Here is a 20,841-nt window from a genome sequence, read left to right on the forward strand (position 1 = left end):
TGTCTGCCGGGACCCGTTCAGTGCAAGTATCATCAGCTGCCAATCGGCACATGTTTTTTCGTAAGGTACTTTCTTCACAGTAGCTTTGTTGGCTATCGGTTTTTGGCTGATGGTCTTCGGTTGACACTGGCCACAGCAAGTCCTACATTATGGATACAATCCGCGAGCCATCACTCCGGCCTGATCAGTGACCCAGCGCTGGTCAACGAATCACTGAGCATCTTCCGCAAGTGGACGACGTGGGTGTGCGAAGGCATCTGCAGCACTGTTGATGGCAGACTTTGCGCCACATTTCGAGCAACGTACGAGCTCCCGCTTCTACTGGATAATGGCCCTAGGGGAATCGTGAAGTTTGCCCTGCTCTACAGCCTGCGCCACGAGGGGGATGATGAAGCTGATGAGGAGCTGACCCTTGACCACTTGACCATCGACGTCACTATGCTGCCAAAACTAGATACGGACTTTTATAGTCAGTACATCGACGAGGATAGCATGGACATCCAGGAGGATATCCAGGAGGATAGCATGGACATCGAGGAGGATAGCATGGCCAAGTCTGAAGTGGACAAGTCTGAAGTGGACAAGTCTGAAGCGGACAAGTCTGAAGCGGACAAGTCTGAAGCGGACAAGTCTGAAGCGGACAAGTCTGAAGCGGACAAGTCTGAACTGGACAAGTCTGAACTGGACAAGTCTGAACTTGACAAGTCTGAACTGGACAAGTCTGAACTGGACAAGTCTGAACTGGACAAGTCTGAACTGGACAAGTCTGAACTGGACAAGTCTGAACTGGACAAGTCTGAACTGGACAAGTCTGAACTGGACAAGTCTGAACTGGACAAGTCTGAACTGGACAAGTCTGAACTGGACAAGTCTGAACTGGACAAGTCTGAACTGGACGACTCTGAACTGGACGACTCTGAACTGGACGACTCTGAACTGGACGACTCTGAACTGGACGACTCTGAACTGGACGACTCTGAACTGGACGACTCTGAACTGGACGACTCTGAACTGGACGACTCTGAACTGGGAAGGAGGCGAAACAATCCATTTAAGGACTATTCCTGGAGCAATATTTGCGATGTTGTACTGGGGTGGAAGGACCTTGAAATTAGTTCCTCATACAACCTCAAGTAAGAATGTTTGGAATGGAGCCGTGACGTGATTACTAGAGCCAATGGGAATTGTCACTTCACCTCCATACTTTGAAGTACTTCGAAGCAGCTCGTTTGCCACAAACAAAATGCACTGCACAAGTTATCACCCCGCACATGCTGTAGGATTTGTAATTTTGTCACCGCACACAAGGTACGCATTGTCACCATTTAGATATTGTGCTCATCAAGCATGCATGTATTGAACTCATCCAGTGTTCCCACACAACACTATAATAGTTTGCGAGAACATGCGAGGATCTTGTCATGTCGGTCTAGTTGATGTATATGTGTATCAGGTCCCTACGTCGTCCTTCATGCAATTGCATAAATTTTGTCTAGAACGAATGGTTCATTGCTGCTGCTCCTTACATGGCCGCACAGTGCAATCGTATAGCTGTACGCGGAGACGCCTGCAACACTGTAACGCGCACTTCTAGCAGTTCAGTTGAGCAACGCAGTCCTGCTATTACACTCTAGCGCTAACAACATACAAAAATGATTAATCAATGATGCAGACAGCCAGACTGTTTCGGCCAATGAGGCCTCATCAGTTCAACTCCGAGCTTAAAATGGGATTGAACTGTCAGACATGGCTACGAGAACCAAAGACATTAGGACAGCTCGATGTACTAGCGCTGAGAGTGCTCAAACTTCTAGAAGCACAAACATGATTATGTACAAGTACATGGGACACATTCGCAACTGTCTGTGCATGCATTCTCTATCATGTTCACCTGGTCATGATTGTGTGTTCACAGCAACACGTCATCACGAGAATGTATTTTAGACTGCTAGGGACCGGCGAATTCTGCTCGAAAAGGTGGCGAATTCTGCTCGAAAAGGTGGCGAATTCTGCTCGAAAAGGTGGCGAATTCTGCTCGAAAAGGTGGCGGATTCTGCTCGAAAAGGTGGCGGATTCTGCTCGAAAAGGTGGCGGATTCTGCTCGAAAAGGTGGCGGATTCTGCTCGAAAAGGTGGCGGATTCTGCTCGAAAAGGTGGCAGATTCTGCTCGAAAGGCAGTGAAATTTGCAGAACCATACAAACCTTATGCCGGGCTATTCCTCGAATTCTGCTCCATTATTTTATGCACATACCAAACAAGCATGAAATTTACCAGATAAAGTACCGAATTCTGCCAATTTTTCTCCCGGCAGAATCCGCCGGACTCTATTAACTGCACCCCATCCATACAGCACTGGACTACGGATGTGTTAGTATTAGTATTAGTAACGTTGTGTGGTATATAAAAGGGAGTTTGTCAACTGACAACTCTATTTTGTTGCTATTCACTCTTTAGATATAAATTCTTTAATTAATGATGTTGAAAAATGATGTACTCAGATGGAGAGCCAAGGTTTAATTTATACAATAGAGAAAGACCAAGGAACTACAAGTTACGCTATACTGTCCACTAACACCACCAGTTACTAAACAATCAGCGCATGCGATAACATTGCACGACACTGACCGACGGTACTGACGTTCTACAACTAACTGGCACACAGCTCCAGCACATCTTGGATGCGCACTCCAACAGCATTCCAACTTGGAAGTTTCTAAGTTATAGAAATAACATAAGAAGGGGAAGGCGAGCGCAAGCAAGATAATCACGAGCTGAAAGTCGACGTTGGCGGATGTTCATGCATATCGATGACGATACTGGCAAAACCATCGGACAACAGTCACAGCTGAGACTTTCAGCTCTTGCTCTTCAGCTCTAATCACCTCTTGCCCTTTCAAAGGCAACCATAAATAGACGAGACAACGAGCAGGACCAATCAAAGGAGCCTTAGTAGTTAATTCGACGGACAACAACTACTGCAACAAAAACTCAGGGTAACCGTACTTCACTTTGCAATTGAAAAGAACTATAAAGTCAACACGCAACGGAAATAAATTGATAAACTCGCCTTTTGGAGCAATCTACAGGGCCATGTACATGTATGATGATTAACCAATCTGCGGACAGAACTGTTTCGTCCTTTGTGGACTCGTCAGCGCAGCACAGAGGAAATGAGGCCGAACCTGATAGCAATGGAAATAAAAATTTCCAATCAGGCCCGAACGTACCTTGTATGATGATTAATGTGCAATCACGTACAACAACATGTACAACTGTATGTAGTTCTACACGTATAATGTAGTTGTGCTGATTACTCCAACTATTTCGAAGCAAAGTACACTCAACAAACTCACGTACATGTACGTGACAAACTGAAAGCAACACAAGAGGGTAGAGCTGTGGCAGACAAAACTAACAGAAGCACCAGGTCCGTCACGAGGAGCAAGAGAGGTACGCTATAAAGTACACGTAAATACAGGGAGATAATGTTGGTGAGACTTCGGCGATAATAGGAGAAGATTGTGTAAATACTGGAGTAGAGATAGACAAAGGTGTGACGTGGAAGCCAAGTGACAGCCAGCAAAATCACTTGGAGCGCCTAACGTGCCATCTGAAATTTGCCTACTCCACAAGACAACTGCTTGACGACCTCAGAAGCTTGTAACTTTAGGTAACTCAGGCTGAACGGCCTAACTGAACTGATGGCATCAACGAATTAACTCCAGACAGTCTGACCAGGGTGTGCTTACTTTGCAACTGCTAATGTGCTGCTGTTCGATGTCGATGTGTGAATAATAATAATACAACAACAGTCGCGTGTCAGCTGGATATCTGTTGATAGTCCCCTACTGTGGATGTTGTGGTTCTGTCAGCGATAGCTTTTGTCACTTTTCTTCCCGCAGTCAACATAACCGTACAGCGTGTGCGTGCATAAATTGAACATCCAGATGAGTCTTCAGTTCTTTATTGAAAAGTATTTCTTTATGGAAAAGGAAAGTGCATGTTCGTTTTATTGCGACTGTAGTACTCTGCAAGACACGAAATATCGAAAGTGCTCCGACGGCTTACAGTTACAAGTACAAGTATATGGAGCTTGCTCATAATTAATTAATAATTCGCGGAAGCTTTATGTTGCTCGATTCTCAACCATAATGGACACGACTGGATCTGTGCTGACTGGCGTTGTCAGTCAGCTTGGTCACGAAGGTTCCGTTGCATCAGGACCCGAGCTTGGAGAGAGTATTTGTGAGGATCCCGTTATAACACGCATGCCGGGTCCAGTACAGGAGGTGTTCTACCACTTAGGCCTAGAAAAAGCCGTATTTCTCCATATCCATGGCAACGAAGACGACATTACTCTCGACCAGTCCTTCACGCCGACCAGTTTCACGCTGTCACGTGACTGTATCCATCCTGGCACTACATTATGGCTACGCGGAAAGTTGGATCGATCTGGTCTAGTGTCCAGTAGAGAAGACATCATGCATATATTATTATTTTTCTGCCGATTAAATCCTGCACAAGGAGGGGAGGTCTACTGGACTAGGGATGACTGTCTTTGCAGTTCATTTGCTGCTGAATGTACACAGACATCCGAATGTACTGGGATCGTGAAGTTTGCTGTACTGTACCAGCTGATGGAAGTGGATAGCGGCCATGAGCTCACAATCACACATATTTCGATCGATGTTAGAGAGTTCGAATTCCCGCTTCGCGGTTTTATGAATGATGACCTCAACGAAAATCCCCTTCTTCCCAGTGATGATTTCATGGAGCACTTCATGGATTCTATCATGTGTGTGCTGGGCTTAATGGAGAAGACAAGCGTATCTCCCGTCAGCAGCGCTTCTTCCAAATGACGCACCGGCCCAACTGCTACCCTGGAACATAACAAACCACACACACGCACATGGCCCCACACGCTAACTTGTACGCAAGCGCACAACCAAGGACTTACACCAAAACGCACACGCACACGCACCTTGTGAACACACTAACACGAACATACACCAACACACAGACACCCATTTTCTTGTCAGCGATAGTGTTTAACGAGCATCGTGCTCCCCCCATAGGTCATAACAACTGAATGCCACACATATGTCTTCTAATTCGACGTTCTATCAAGGACTTTATCTTATACACTTACATGTACACATGTATGAGTCTTGTCACGTGTCTCAATCTGTCAATATGTTTGAACCCAACCCTTATTCTACTGGCTCGTTGTCACTACCACTCACACTATGTGTACAACCACGACAGAAATCATGGTAACTACACTATTACACGCAACCAATAACTGTCTGTGTACTTGCTAGCAACACTGCTCATGCCGTGTAGCTAAACCAACTCAAAAACCCAAACTTGTTTATAATTTGTTTAGCTACCAAGTAAAATATGTGGGTATCGAGTGACAGTGGACGACACACGAAGATAAGCCTTCGGGAAATTAAATAGTTTCTGTGTTTGTTGTTGTTTTTTTTTTTTTTTTACTTCGCAAGGCCAAAAGGGCAATGCTGCCCAATGCTATTGAAGCGAATTTCAAAATGAGAGAAGGCTGGCAAGCGAGGGAGAGCGAGAGAGAAAGAGAGATAGTGTGCGCGTGTGGTTTGTTTGTGTGTGTGTGTGTGAGTGTGTGCGTGTTAGTAGTAGTAAAGATTGATTGATTGTAGTAGTGTTTTTGACATTGCTTCGCCTCCACAAATATGCATATACATTGAAAACCTGGGAAAGCTATGTGTCTGCTGACAAAAAAGTAATATGCAATTTGAGTAGAGCTAGGAAAGGTATGACAGGCGCACTCATGATGACCCACACACTTGCAAGCCAGGTGGGTTTGACGTTTCCAAGAACGTTTTCTTGTGATATTCCTCAGTTGGAGTACAACATAATCAAAACACCAGGGAAGACTGCCCTCAGGAAGGCGGTGTCACTTCTCACCCTGAAACGCATCTCACATAGAGTTAATACCTTTCTCAGTGACAACCAGAGTGGATTCCGGGCAGGACGATCAACGGCAGATGCAGTTTGGTGTCACAAATGGCTTGCAGCAACAGTCCAGAAATATAAGTGTGTCATTGAAATTCTCGGTATAAACATGTCAAAAGCATTTGACACCATTCAGCGACACCGACTTCTGGCCGTTTTGGAGACCTTCTTACTTCCGGATGACCTACGTTTGGTAAGGTTGCTCATCGCTAACACGACGCTGAGTGTTCGACTTGAAGGTTTTGAGTCTACCCCTTTCCACACAACAATTGGCACTCCACAGGGAGACTCACTTTCCCCTGTGCTATTTGTAGTCTATCTAGACGCAGCACTGCGCGATGTCCTCGCCACAGCCCCACCTCGCTGTCCTGCAGATAGCACTCTACCAATCGACATCATCTACGCGGACGACACCGATTTTGTCAGTACCTCATCTGCTTGGCTAGCACAGCTTGAACCTCTTGCCGCAACAGTTCTCAGGCAATGGAATCTCCATGTCAACGCAGAGAAGACGAACACACAAAACTCACCCGGCAGCAGGATCGAGTCTCGGAAGAATGGAGAATGACGAAAAAGTTAGGTTCTGTGATTGGTGACGACGAAGACATCACCAGGCGAAAACAGCTCGCCACAGCGTCCTACAGAGCAATGTACAGTCTTTGGAAGCGGAGAACATTAGTGCGTGAGGAAATGAGACTGAGGCTGTACAACGCATTCGTGATGCCAGTCTTACTGTACAACAGCGGTACCTGGGCACCCACTTCAGTGGCCGAGGCCCAACTGGATTCGTTTCACCGCAGGCAGGTGCGTAGTCTCATCGGTATTAGGTGGCCACAAACTACAAGCAATGCTGCTCTCTACAAGAGGTGCAAAGCACAACCGATATCTAACTTTGTTCGCCTAGCCAGATGGAGGCTCTTTGGACATATACTGCGCATGCCTGACGGATGTCCTGCTGTGGCGGCTATGATTAACTATTACCAGGTGAAGGAAACAGTGTGGAGGGGACGGCCAAGAATGACTCTGCTTATCGTGCTATCCCGTGACCTGCAGAGAGTGGGGCGGAGGGGACTCAAGACGTTGTCTGATCTCCTCTTCCTCCGGGAGATTGCACAGGGCAGAGGGGAGTGGAAGGACCTTTGCAAGGACGTCTGCAAGTCCAATAGTGGCGTCTACGACTAAAACCAAATAATATTGCTCCGAAATATCACAGTACTGCTTTTCATAACTGCTGCGGTAATAGTAATTAACATTTTTTTAAATACCAACAAAATTCCTCTCTTAACTTAGTGCGTGGATTTGCATCCACCTGCCACCATTTTACTGGATTATTCTCAAAACGGAGTCGACAATGCCCTTTATCCTGTGTCTGCGTCCTCTGTTCAATCTGAGCAATGCTGTCATGTGCCCCTTAGCAGGTACGTCTTGTATTGTATTTCTATTTCTGTTGTCGTTGCTCTTTTTATTTTTATTTTTCATTTTCCAATTCCCAAGTCCATTCAGCACGTGCAAATTTGTGGGCGGTTTACCACCGCTGACATTGACGCGTAAGTGCATAATAATAATAAATAATAATAATAAGGGAAGACGAGCAGATTACGTGTACATGTATATGCAGGAAAGTAAACAAATGTTGTCTAAATTAATTAATAAATAAATAAATAGAATGTTAAATAGAGAACAGTGAGAATTAGCACTCAATCTAGCAGCATACAGGTATCATTGAAAAATTAAGAGAACCAAAAAAGATAAAGTACAGGGGCAGAAGTTGAAACTTTGACAACTAACTGACCAGGTGAGGGTACGAATTAGGTGAAGAGGGTGGTGACATACTCTTTATGAAGACTCAAAGTTGGTTGTCGGATGCGAATGAGTACAGGTTCTTATAATATTTGATTCATGGAAATTACGAGCTAGACACACAACACTAAACCACGGATCTTGATGCAATTGACGGCACTGCTCACTTGATCACGGTCTTCGCAGCCGACATCGTCTCCTCACCTCCTCCATCATCGTCATCATTCACCTCCTTATTTGTTCACTTTCCTCTGTATACTCTGCTATTCTTCGATTCGGGCAAGAATCAAGCCAAGGGCACATCACACAAGAATTCAAAGAAGCTTGCGCATAATAATGATATTAGTTATAACTCGTATGTCACTCATGGGCTTAACGCATTTGTCAATGAAATAGAAGAGAGACAAAAGCCAACAAAAGGCATGTCAATAATGTTAGAACATATCGCAGTAATAACAACTACGCAAGCGCAGCACATTTTTCCACAAGGAACAGCCGTTTTTCTAGTCTAGAGCCAGTTCAAAACAGTCAGCAATATCAATATTGGCGTGCTTTATATCATTAATTTTATAAAGTGTCAATCCATCTGAGATGGGGTCGGCCACGTGGAAGTTTGCTGTCCCGGGTATCAATGCACACCTACCATAATAATTATTATAATTCTCCTTTAATATTGATTTACTATCGGCTACTGCTCCCAAATGTTTTGCTGCTCGCGATTGTCAAAGAGAATCAAGTTAGCTGCATGCAACGTAAACTACATGTACGTGTACTGGCACTTCACACTAACTACCGTAAACTGTAAACGTAGCCATGCATATATGTACATGCATGTGTTTGATCCAAGCTATGATCCAAGCTTGCAGCCTATATCAATCTGATCTTCTGAAAATTGTAGTCAAGTTGCTGTCTGATGATCGGTTAAGACCGTGAAACTCAGAGTTACAGAAGAAACGCTTTTGATCCCTCTCAAGTGTGTTTATGCGTTTGCATGCAATGGACTGCTGCTAAAATACAGCGCTCACGGTAGGACTCTCACCCAGCTCCCCCACCCCAACACCACTTGCGTTGTTGTTCTACATCTACCTCTGGTAATTTAGGTACCAACAACGTTTCACGGACCTGGTCCGCCATGGTCTAGCTGCCTGGCTTGTAAAATGTGCGATAGAGCGCTACTAACCCGGGTACCAAACATAATAATTATCTAACTATCACCATGCTCCACTCATGCCATTTTTAATAATGTTTTTACCTGGGAATTGTGATCGCAGATAAACAAGTTTCAAAAAGGTTGTGAGCGATTCCATTCGGCTGTTCAATGAACGATTTAACAAGCTTACTTCTTCTTCTTTTCCACGCGCTCGTCGCCTGAGAGAGCATGGAGAAGAAAAGGAGGAGAGATGTCGTTACGTAGGTAAGCACTCTAATATAATATATATTCGGTTTAAACTATTTGCAAGTCTTGGTAAGGTCTTACTGTTTGTTTTGGAAGTTTTGTATATTCGTAAATTGAGTATATCCATAAGTTTGACGTTTGAGCACGCTGGCGATAGAGCAGCGAGGTCTCTTCAAGATGTCTGTGGTGTCACCTTTGCACCATGGCTGGCAACTCACGCCGCTGAGGAGGCCTTTATAACTGACACAGCATGCTGCCTACAGCATTGGGTATATTTGTAAAATATATCACTTTCATCAGGTGTCAGAGTGACCTTTGCTGACTACTGCATCCAACGTGTTACTACATCGCCGTCAGCTACTAGTTTTGAAAACGCACCAAATTACTTCCCACTGGTTTCAGTGTGTTGTTCGGCTCATCTCTGGCGAAGCGGATATATCTTTTTGCGGTGGACGGGACCACTTCCCCCTGTATATATAAAGTTAAATAGTCGCCGTGGAGACAAGAAACCTAATATCGATGAAAGTAAAGTGAGTGCACTCCTCATACAACGAGAACAAGGAAACAATATTTTAGGATTTTAACGCCGGTTTAATTAGAAATCATCATCACACTGAGTGTTGGACCAATTGGAAAGATACTATCAACGACCTGACATCATCGTCATAACTCGTGCCCTTTTTGTCCTTCTTCTTTCTATCCATAATTAAATTAGCTCACCATTCGAGTTCAAGCGAACAATGGAAAAATGAGAAGGACAAATTGCAGGGTGTGTGTGTGTGTGTGTGTGTGTGTGTCCTATATGGTGCAGTGGTATGTGCAGCGATTTCCAATCGATAGGTTGCGGGTTCGATTCTCGACGATTATGGTCACACACGTCTTTCTTCTCTTTCTCAGACTTTTCCTGACTTTTCTTTAATTCTCCTGTGTGGTTACCAACAGCCAGTGTATGCCGGAGTATGTGGTGTGGTGTGTGTGTAGAAAAAGAAGAAAAAAAAGAAAAAGAAAAATGGAAAAATGAAAAATAGGGATTCACTGGCCAGAAAAAGTCACTTCAACAGCCAAACCGTGGGTTCTGGAATGATTTCGGTCCATAAGTTCTGACCAAAAACCAGCCTATTTAGCAGTGTCCGCGAATGTATTGAGAGTTTTCTGATAACACGAATCATAAAATATTTTTAAGTTCTTCACAAACCTAACAAACCTTCAGATTATTATATGGATGTACATGTACAATAAATATGTACAAGTATTGTGAATGCAGCACAATTACAGTGGTGTTGGGATCAATACCAGCTCATCCTGCCCTACTTCTCCGAGTCTTTGTGGGTTGGATGCAGACAATTAGAAACACATGAGAGTAAAAGAGAAAATTAGTGATAGCGAATGGCTGGCCTTATCCCTTGTGCGTGCAGCTAATGTGTTTTTCAGGATTTCAAGTTTTCAACTTACCTGCAAACCGATGGCCGACTCATCCTCTCTACGATCGGATGTACGTCGCAAGAAACCAGCCAATTTCTCAAGAGTTTGTGCGGTATGCTGGCTGGCAAGAACAACAGGAAGTATGGAGAAATGATGTGCTCTATCCGGACTCGGTTAGCATTCGCTCTGCTAAGAGATCCCTTAATGTGCATCAGCGGCTCCCTTCTCCGCATGCCAATGTCCAGTAAATGCGCGCTCAGAGTTGGCTGTTGTGGAGAGGCATATGTGAGGTGGTGTTTGTCTTAGTTCCTTTGATGAAGAAAATGTCACCGCAATTACGCTATTCCAGTAAATTCGCACTCACACACACTTGCACATGCATGTCCATTGTCACACTGCACTTGCTGAATTTTCTATCATTTCTCACCTCACCTATAGTTCATTACCTGTGCAACTTGTTCCTAGGTTTCTGCTATTTTTCTTACTATGCTTGTATCCTCGCTGTTCCACTCCAAGTGTATAAATCCTATTGTAGTTTCATCATTCTCTTCAGTCACGAATTCCATTGATAATTGTAACAAGAAAACGTTCTGGAATACATTATTCGTCCCCATGGTTGTGATATGAGTGCGCATTTAGTTATATTCATTGCATTCTTATGATTTTGATTGTATTTTATTCTGTCTTAGGTGATGCTGCAGTTTTGGAGTGGCGCTACAAGGACATCACACACATAGCGCTTTTTGTTCCCTTCTTGGGTTACATTTTCCTTTTCTGGTTTTATGGGGTTGCATTTGTGTTGCATTTTCATCCATTGCGTTTCTTTTGCCCGTAAGAGATGCTTCAGAAAAAGAACGGGACAAAAGATAGATAAAGCTGTGGAAGTGGGCGTCCAAAAATCTAAAACCCAGGCGAGGTGTTTGAGGAGTTGGCAATTCGATTCGTGATAAAAGCAGTTTTGTAGCAGGATTCCCACCGGATAAAGAAGCAGGCAGCACATCGAGAGACCCAGCAGCGGTATGAAACCTGAAGCGATAATCTTCACATCTTGTGATGTGAAGGGCTGAAGTGGGTACACGCCGTCACAGATATTATATGTACTTCGCCAGAAAGCAGAACTATTACACCTTTTGGTAATCTCATCAGAGACCATAGGGCCATGGGACTGGCATAGAGAAAAGATATGACTCATTTTGTCCGTGTAGAATGTGTAGAAAGGATAATTTCATCTTGTGAGTTGAATATACCGGGGTAACTGTGTACACTCAACACACTCACATACATGTACGTGACAAACTGACACCAACAAAATAGCTAAAAATTGAGGTGTTTAGAACCCTACCAGACACAGCTAACAGAAGTGCCAAGTCAGTCACGAGAAAGAGAGTTTCACAAACAGCTTACGCTATAAATAAACTACACGTCAATACTGGAGTAGAGATGAATAGGCTTAGGTGCGAATTAGAAGTCAAGTTGGAGCCAACAACATATCGAGCGTCTGCCGGCCCATGTGAAAACTACCGGCGGCACAAGACAGCTCCTTCATTAACTGACAAGTTAGATATCATTTTGGTAACTGGCCGGCCTAACCGAACTGATGTCATTAACGAAGTAATCAACTCGAGATAGTCTGAACAGGATGTGCTGATTTTGTGACTGCTAATGTACTGCTGTTCAGTCTTGATGTGTGAACAATACAACATCAGTCTTGTGTCAGCTGGATATCTGTTGACATTCCCCTACTGTGGATGGTGTGGATCTGTCCGTGATAGCTTTTGTCACTTTTCTCCCCGCAGTCAACATAACCGTACCGCGTGTGCATGCATAAATTGAACATCCAGATCATTCTTCATTTCTTTATGGAGAAGTATTTACTTGTACTTACGGAAAAGGAAAGTGCATGCTCGTTTTATTGCAAAAGTAGTCTGCAAGGTTCGAAACGTCGAAAGGACTCTGACAGCTTACAGGTCCATGTATAGTGAGCTTGGCCATAACTGATAACTCGCTGAGACATTTCGGCTGCCTGATTCCCAGCGATAATGGACGCGAGTGGATCTGCGCCGAGTAACCAAGCTTGCGCTGCATCAGGACCCGAGCCTGGCGAGAGTATTTGTGAAGATCCCTTGATAACACGAATGCCGGGTCCAGTACAGGAGGTGTTCTACCAATTAGACCTAACATCAGCGTTATTTTTCCGTGTCCATGGCAACGAACAGGGTGTTGAACTCCAACAGTCCTGTGTCCCGTCCAGGTTCACGCTGTCACGTGACTGTATCCATCCTGACACTACATTATGGGTACGCGGGAAGTCGGGTCGATCTGGTCTGGTGTCCAAAAAAGAAGACATCATGTTTTTGTTATCCATTTTTCGCGGACTAGATCTTGCAGAATTCAATGAGGTCTCCTGGACTGCGGACGGCTTTCTTTGCAGTTCATTTGTTGCGGAATGTGCACAGCCCTCCGAATGTACTGGAACTGTGACGTTTGCAGTACTGTACCATCTAGCGGAAGTGGATGGCGGCTATCAGCTCAAAATCAGACATATTTCGATCGATGCTAGAAAGTTCATATTCCCGACAACCGGCTATACACCTGACGACGTTAGCCGTTACCCCCCTGATTCCAAGACTGATTTCAGCGGATATTTCATGTTATCTATCAAGTGTGCCCTGGGCTTGATTAAGAAATTCTGAATGTCAATTAAATTTACATACATATTCCTGTATGAGCCTGGTTGATGGGTGCAGTATTCTCGTGATCAGAGAAGCTGAATGGAACGGAATCATAGCAATTTCGGACAAGTTAGCATGGAGTTTAGCGTAGCGGATACAAGAATTGTATCATTTTTGTCAAGCACGTCATACTCATAGTGCGTTCGCCCGGGTTACTCTTCGCAGGACCAGCGTTCGTGCAGCAGAGTGTAGATCCTACTTTCCCCTTGCCAGTTTCACATTACGTCATCGCTGTCTTTTACCCCTTAGTAAACGTTATGATGAAGAGTGTGGAACATTGTTCGTTTTATGTTTGTCTCATGCACCACACCTTTACTCAGCTGTTCCCTTAACCAGCCATCATCAATGACCCGCTTGTCATTGTGTGTGCCTGGCGCATAGTGCTTGCGCAACTAGTCTTTTCGTTGTTGTTATCTGGTTGTTTTCAGTGGTTTCGTGGCCTGGTCTGGCCCCGATCTTATTCTCTCTGATATTTAGCATCCGTGCAGCACCCTCTTCATACACGTGTTTTGTTGGTGTGCACTATACAAAAAAATCTCGGTTCGTGGCACACTCGGCTAGAGGCCGAGTTTTCCGCATCCGTGGGAACGCCACCACCCTTCATATATCAAGGATGAATGCGCAGATACAGCTCCTAAAGCGGTTGGAGGTGAGTAGATCAGCTCACCTACAGCAAATGGTCAAAGACTGAAAATCCCAATCACTGTATCATTGATTTGCTCTTGCCAGGCCACGAGTTCCCAAATTAACTGTGGGTCGCAGCACGGCTGGAAAATATCATTTCGCTTCCTAGCAGGACTTGAACCTGGTAGCCTCTGTTTCTCAATCATGGTCTGGTCTTAGAGCGTTCTACTATGCCTGCCTGTCCAATAATACTTGTTTTGCTGATATTGCGTTTCCTCCATGTCTTGTTTGCGTTTGGCAGCGCGTAAGGGTGCAACCACACTACGTACAAAATTAACTACACGTTTGCGTTCAGCTTTTCGATAACGTAAAGTTGCATCCCCACTGCCATTTCATGTGCAAAAGATCCTTGCGTTTTGTCCACGTAACCTGGGTCCAAGAAAATATCGCGCTGTGAAATGTTATGCACTACATGATTGTAGAAGTTTGTCAAATGTGTCGCGAGCGCCTTGACATACATGCACACGTACAAGGCCTCGGTCAGGCCTCGGTCATCATTCAAAGTGCAGAGATTGGTGTGAAGCGCCTCACATTCGGAATTACGTGGAAGAGGGAAGCACAGAAGAACCGTGGCCGAAATGATCAACACCCAGAACCAGCAGTTGACCCGCAGCGTCCAGGAAGACATTTGGACAAAGACCAGAAGCTGAAGAAGATCGCAACAACACAAGTAACTGAAGAGAGAAAGAAAGAAAGAGAGAAAGCAATCCGAGAAGAGTACTAGTATATCAAGAGAAGTAATCGATTGTTAAGAGAGCATGTCTGAGAATACCAAAGTATGTGTGCAAGTGGATCTCTCCGATTTCGCTCAAAATTTGCAGGTAGATTCCCTTTGGGGTGTGGATCGATTATGCAAAGCCCTTGAAAAAGTTTCTGAAGGGAACCTTGAAATTTGCATACCCCTCAAAAATGGCCGAAATATCACATTATTTATGGGTCTAGAAACGAGTCACGCCACAGCGTATACGAACAAGCTATGAACAAAACTCCATCAAGCCAACATTGCCTCACCTTAGAAGAGTTCCTGGAGCAGTACCGCTTAGCCACGCCAGCATCCCAGAAGACGAGGTCCATCACCCCCTGACGCCACAAATGATCGTCTCACTTCCAGACCAACGGGCGTTCAAGGCGAGTAACAAGCGCACTTGACAAAGGTGACTCTGAAATCGCGTGAGCCGTGGGCCACGCGACTTGGCATTCTTGCGTCACAAGGCACGTGATTTCACCGTGCGTCTTGCAATAAATTTCAAAAACTGCGCTCAAGCCTTCAGTCACTTTTGCATCAACAGTCGCACAAAAAATTATTGGTGGCGCAAGGAGAAGCTTGTCGTTTGGAGTGACAAGTGATCACCGCTGCTTTTCCTTGTCAGAGTCAACACTACACTTTGTTCTGCGGCCTTGGGAGTAGTGTTGGAGTAGAAATTGCTGAGGAGACGTCGCGGAGTAGCGAGCTTTCCTGCGCAGGTATGACTTGGACGTATTTCAGCATGGTCGAGTGGAAAAATTCAAAAAAGTTTATTTCAAGAAAACCCCAAAAGGAAGATGGGGGACATGTCCTCAGCGCTAGAAGAGGTGATCTACTATCTGCCGATGTATAGTTCTGGCCAATTGAGGACGTAGCTGGCTGTTTTGCCAGCGCTTGTAAATTGGCTATTTTCAAGACGATTTCAGAAACTCTTTCAAGGGCTTTGCATAATCGATCCACACCCCAAAGGGAACCTACCTGCAAATTTTGAGCGAAATCGGAGAGATCCACTTGCACACATACTTTGGTATTCTCAGACATGCTCTCTTAAGGTCTTTGAGCCATTGTTATAATAATCATTGTCCAGATTGACTCAGGGACACTGGATCTCAGCCGGCAACCTTTCGACACTGCAACAACAACGACGAGCGGGCGCGACGTTGGCAGGAGGACCGGCAGTAGCGAAAGCAGGTTATTGCCCACCGTACGAGGCAGAACGCCAGCTGAACACACAAGGCACTGACAATGCTTGAATACCGAATGTCTTTATAGCTCTCCGCGAGCCGACCAGCAAGGGTCGCCAGGAATCGTGAGCACTCCGCCCGGCCATCCCATTCGTGGAGAACACAAGAGGGGTGAAAGAGCCTCTCTCGACTTCAGTGACCCTGGCACCGTACTGCTGCTTCTTTTGCCGTTCATGGGACCTGAGTTGGTTAAGTACTTTTGGACCAGACAGCACAGACGCCTTAGGGTTGGTTGCCCCAACATCAAAATAGGCGTCCTGCTGCGTTGTCCAGAAGCCCCGGGCACGAACGTCCAGCCAATCCTCATCAGTCCGGTTAGCCGTGGCATTGGGCAGATCCTCGCCAGACAGCAGCCGGAGACGTGGCTCAGTCTTGACATCTCTAACGGCTTAGGAGAGCGTCTCCGCCAGGTTGTCACGCACATTCTCGTGCCGGGCAGATGGAAACCCGCAGACGGGGAAGGTTAACAAAAGGTCAAGTGGACGGTATACCAGGGAGCTCCAGTCCATACCGTGCAGAAAGTGCGTCACGGAAGTCACTCGCATTTAAAAAAAGTGCCGTCTGCCAGACGAGGCTCCGCCGTACGCTACGAAGACACACCGGCAGAGCAGCCAACGTCAGTCAAGAGCTGCTGTGTCGCGGATAATTGATCGTGCAAACTGGCCAAAGATGCTTTGTCAGCCCGATGCCTTGACTGTGCAGCAGCCCGCTGTGCGCCTTCCGTTTCCTGTAGCGCCTCCGCCATCTCCCGTATGCCAGACGAAACACCACCATCAGCCCTGCCATCAGCGGCTGAGCATACACGAGCAGCTTCAGGCACGTCCGGGAACCTGTATAGCCCTCGCACGGCCCGAGTCGCCTGAACTGCATCCTTGTAGATTATTGTGGCGATGTCCGCCAACATCGGAATGGCTATGCCGAGATACTTCGAAGGTGCCGACAGCAATCTGCTCAAGGAGCTCGCGGAGGTAAATTGGTGACCCAACAGAGGAGCACAGTAACTCCTTGAAAGGTCATGTAAAAAAGTCACGAAGTTTTGTTTCCGGAGGAAGAAGTCCGTAGGGAACTTCTTGGGAGGCTGAACAGGTCACGCTTCAACTTGATAGCCGCGCGTAGTTCTGTAGAAACCCATGGATGATATTTGCGTGTGGACCCTGGGGTTGAGGGAGTTTGATTTGATTTTTGGGAGCCACGAAGGGGAATGTGCTTGGACAGCACAGTCTGCAAGACATTGTGCAGGTTACGAAGTGCACTGTCCACGTCTGAGGATATTAACGAGTTCCAAGGTACTGAATCTAAGTCTGCGTTATCGCCTCCCACACAGCAGGTGTACCGTGGCGGAGATCGAAAGACATAGGGTTAGGCTCCTGAGCTTGAGACATGGTTTCGCGGGGAGACTGAGGCAATGGGATATCGAACTGGCAGTACACGACGGCATGGCCTAAGGTGCCCAGAGGACAGTCAGTTTTGACATGAGACGAGAAATTGGCACGACAACTAAACACTAAATCCAAGCATGCCTGGACACCAGAGGTTGACGTGTTAGTGCATGTGTTGACGAGTTGGTGAAGACCAAATGAACTGAGCGTGCGGTACAATTCGGCGCCGTCACTGGTGGTTGAATCTGTCGAACACCATGAATTGTGCTTGCTGTTAAAATCACCCGTCAAGAAAACGGGAGAAGATGAAAGAGGAAGAGTAATGAGTACGTCTTCGAGAGTCTGCCAGTACCTTGCTATATCTGTTGGCTTAGCAGAAGGTGGACGATAACTGCAGCAGAGGTGGATCGGCTCAGCTGCAGCCGGATACGGCTGGAGTTGAAACCAAAACGCTTCGCGCCCATTGCGAGCTAGATCGCAACGCCGCAACAGACTTAAAAACTTGTTTTGTCGGACGAGGATAGCGACACCACTATAACCTCTTGGGCTTGTCCAGGAATTATTCTCTGCAGGGTGCCTGTCCCTCCGGAACGTGTCATAATGCGAAATATTTAGTGCAATATTTGGGTCGAGTCAGGTTTCAGTTAGGCAGATTATGTCAGGCTGCCACTCTTCAGCAACTAAAATAAGCTCTGTACACTTGTTCACCACAGAAAGCCAGTTTGTTGAAAGGAGCGTGAGGTGGGGTGGTCCAGAATGCTGGTGAGTGGAAAGGGAGTTTCTGGTAGGAAAGAACTGGTGTACGTGTGGGTTCAGTGAGGAAGTTGGTGGGGGTCCAAGTGCATGGTCTGTGATCCTGCGGTTGGCTGCGATAGTGGGTAAAAAAGCCAACTACTACTACTACTACTACTACTACTACTACCCTCTACTATGCTCCAGACCGGCCTGATGCCGGCTGGGGTACTGGAAATCTACAAAAAATACTGAGCTCGAAAAACTCAACCTGACCTGACACACACACAAACTTATTGGGACTTGCTCGCATACTCCTCTCAACAAACGGAACAAAACATTGAATAGACCATATTCTGCGACATGCAATGACCGTCACTCATACCAAACTCACATTACGGAGACTCCCTCGATTTAGGCTCAGGCCTGTGGAAAATCCATAAAACACAAATTCTATGCAAATACATTTACGGAATTCCACTGGCCTCCCCCCTTCTCTTCGTCTTCCTACTCTATACTTTTCATGGGCATACTGGACTGGCAAGGGAAGAAGACACCAACATGTCTTTCAGGGAATGACCAACACGGACATTCTTGCTGTACGACGGAACTGTACGAATAACGTCACGGGCTAGGCGATGAACTGTGTTATCAGACAAAAATCTTCGATATATACCACCAGGGGTACATAACAGCCTGGGGGGGGGGGGGGTTGTACTCTTGATACCACGAACACAGCTAAAAAGCCTTCTTTGGGCCAGAGCGTATTGCGCCAAATCATTCCATGCCCTTTTGATTAGTACCCACTGCAGGGGAATTCACCCCCCCCCCACACACACACGCTGACAAATGAGTCCTTGATGATGGCTGGTTTATAACTTAATTAACTACACTGCTACTGATTAAAGGTGTGGTGCAGGAGACAAACATAAAAACCAATAATGTTTAACACTTCCTGATGATGACTTCTTATGACCGAAACATTGAATTTTTTTCTATCTGAAATGAATTTGTGAAAAAAGTGAAACATTGTGAGCCAGTGTTGCTCACAGGCCAATTTTTGATGTTCAAAACTCTTCATGATAATAATTATTATGAGGTAAAAGACAGCGATTGTGTAATGCGAAACTGCCACGGGGAAATCAGCACCTGAATTCTGCTGTACGTACGCTGGTCCTGCGCAGAGTATCTGAGGTGATTAGTGTGGGGGGGGGGGGGGGAGGGGGGCGATGAGGGGGCGGGGAGGGGGTGTGCCGGGAGGTTGAGAATATCGACAGCCTGGACGGACACGCTATGAGTATGGGGTACCTGACAAAATATGAAACAACACTTCTCTTATTGGCCACAGGCCATCTTCTTTCAAACACTTGTATCCGCTATGCTAAACTCCATGCTAACTTGTTCTCACTTGCTATGCTTCCCTTCCATGTACAATGTACATGTAGATTCTCTGATGACGTCACGCATCAGCATGGGCCATGCATAAACATGAACATGTATTTTAACAGGACATTCAGGACAATCAGGACTTCTCAATCACGCCCAGGACAGACATGACAGATAACAGGAAATATCCGAGGAAATCCGTGATGGGAGTGAGGGCAGTACGCATACTGTTTTCTTCTATAATGCCGAGTGTCGGGAATATGAACTCTCTAGCATCGATCGAAATATGTCTGATTGTGAGCTCACAGACGCCATCCACTTCCGCTAGCTGGTACTGTACAGCAAACCTCACGATTCCAGTACATTCGGAAGGCTGTGTACATCCCGCAGCAAATGAACTGCAAAGAAAGCCATCCGTGGTCCAGTAGACATCCCTTTCTTGTGTATAATTTAGGCCGCCAAAAAATGATAATATACCCATGATGTCTGCTATACTGGACACCAGACCAGATCGATCTGACTTTCCGCGTAGCCATAATGTAGTGCCAGGATTGATAGAGTAACGTGACAGCATGACATTGCACGGTGAACAGGACTGTTGGAGAACAATATGGTCTTGGTTGCCCTGGCTACGGAGGAAGAACGCCTGTACTAGGCCTAACTGGTGAAACACCTCCTGTACTGGACCCGGCATGCGTGTTATCACGGGATCTTCACAAATACTCTCAATAAGCTCGGGTACTGGTGGAACCCTAGCTTCGTCACTCAGCTCAGATCCACTTTCGTCCATTATTGCTGGGAATCAGGCAACCGCAAATTTTCCGCGAGCTATTAATTATGGCAAAGCTCCATGCATGTACCTGTATGCCGTCAGAGTACTTTCTACGTTTCGCGTCTTGCAGAGTTCTACTGTTGCAATAAAACGAGCATGCACTTTCCTTTTCCGTAAATAATTGCTTTTCCATAAAGAAATTAAGAATGATCTGGATGTTCAATTTATGCACGCACACGCGGTACGGTTATGTTGACTGCGGGGAGAAAAGTGACAAAAGCTCTCACTGACACATCCACAGCATCCGCGGTAGGGGAATATCAACAATTATCCATCTTACACGCGAGTGATGTTGTATTGTTCACACATCGACATACAGCAGAAAATTAGCAGTACCTTAGTCAGCACATCCTGTTCAGACTGTCAGGAGTTATTTCTTTGATGCCATCAGTTCAGTTAGGCTGTTACGTTACCAAACGGTAGCTAACTTGTGAGTTTCTAGAACAGGTTTTTTGTGCAGTTGGAAATTTTCATATGGGACGTAAGACGCTCATTAT

At 45.8% G+C, this 20,841-nt stretch overlaps 1 protein-coding gene across 1 annotated transcript; it reads left to right on the forward strand.

Annotated features, from left to right (window-relative positions):
- Positions 1–6,556: 6,556 nt before the first annotated feature.
- On the forward strand, positions 6,557–7,174 carry LOC135824361 (uncharacterized). Its single transcript, XM_065337094.1, has one exon. The coding sequence runs from the start codon at positions 6,557–6,559 to the stop codon at positions 7,172–7,174; it is 618 nt and encodes a 205-aa protein (XP_065193166.1).
- Positions 7,175–20,841: the final 13,667 nt, after the last annotated feature.

The sequence above is a fragment of the Sycon ciliatum genome, chromosome 9, assembly GCF_964019385.1.
Source record: "Sycon ciliatum chromosome 9, ocSycCili1.1, whole genome shotgun sequence".
NCBI lineage: Eukaryota > Metazoa > Porifera > Calcarea > Leucosolenida > Sycettidae > Sycon > Sycon ciliatum.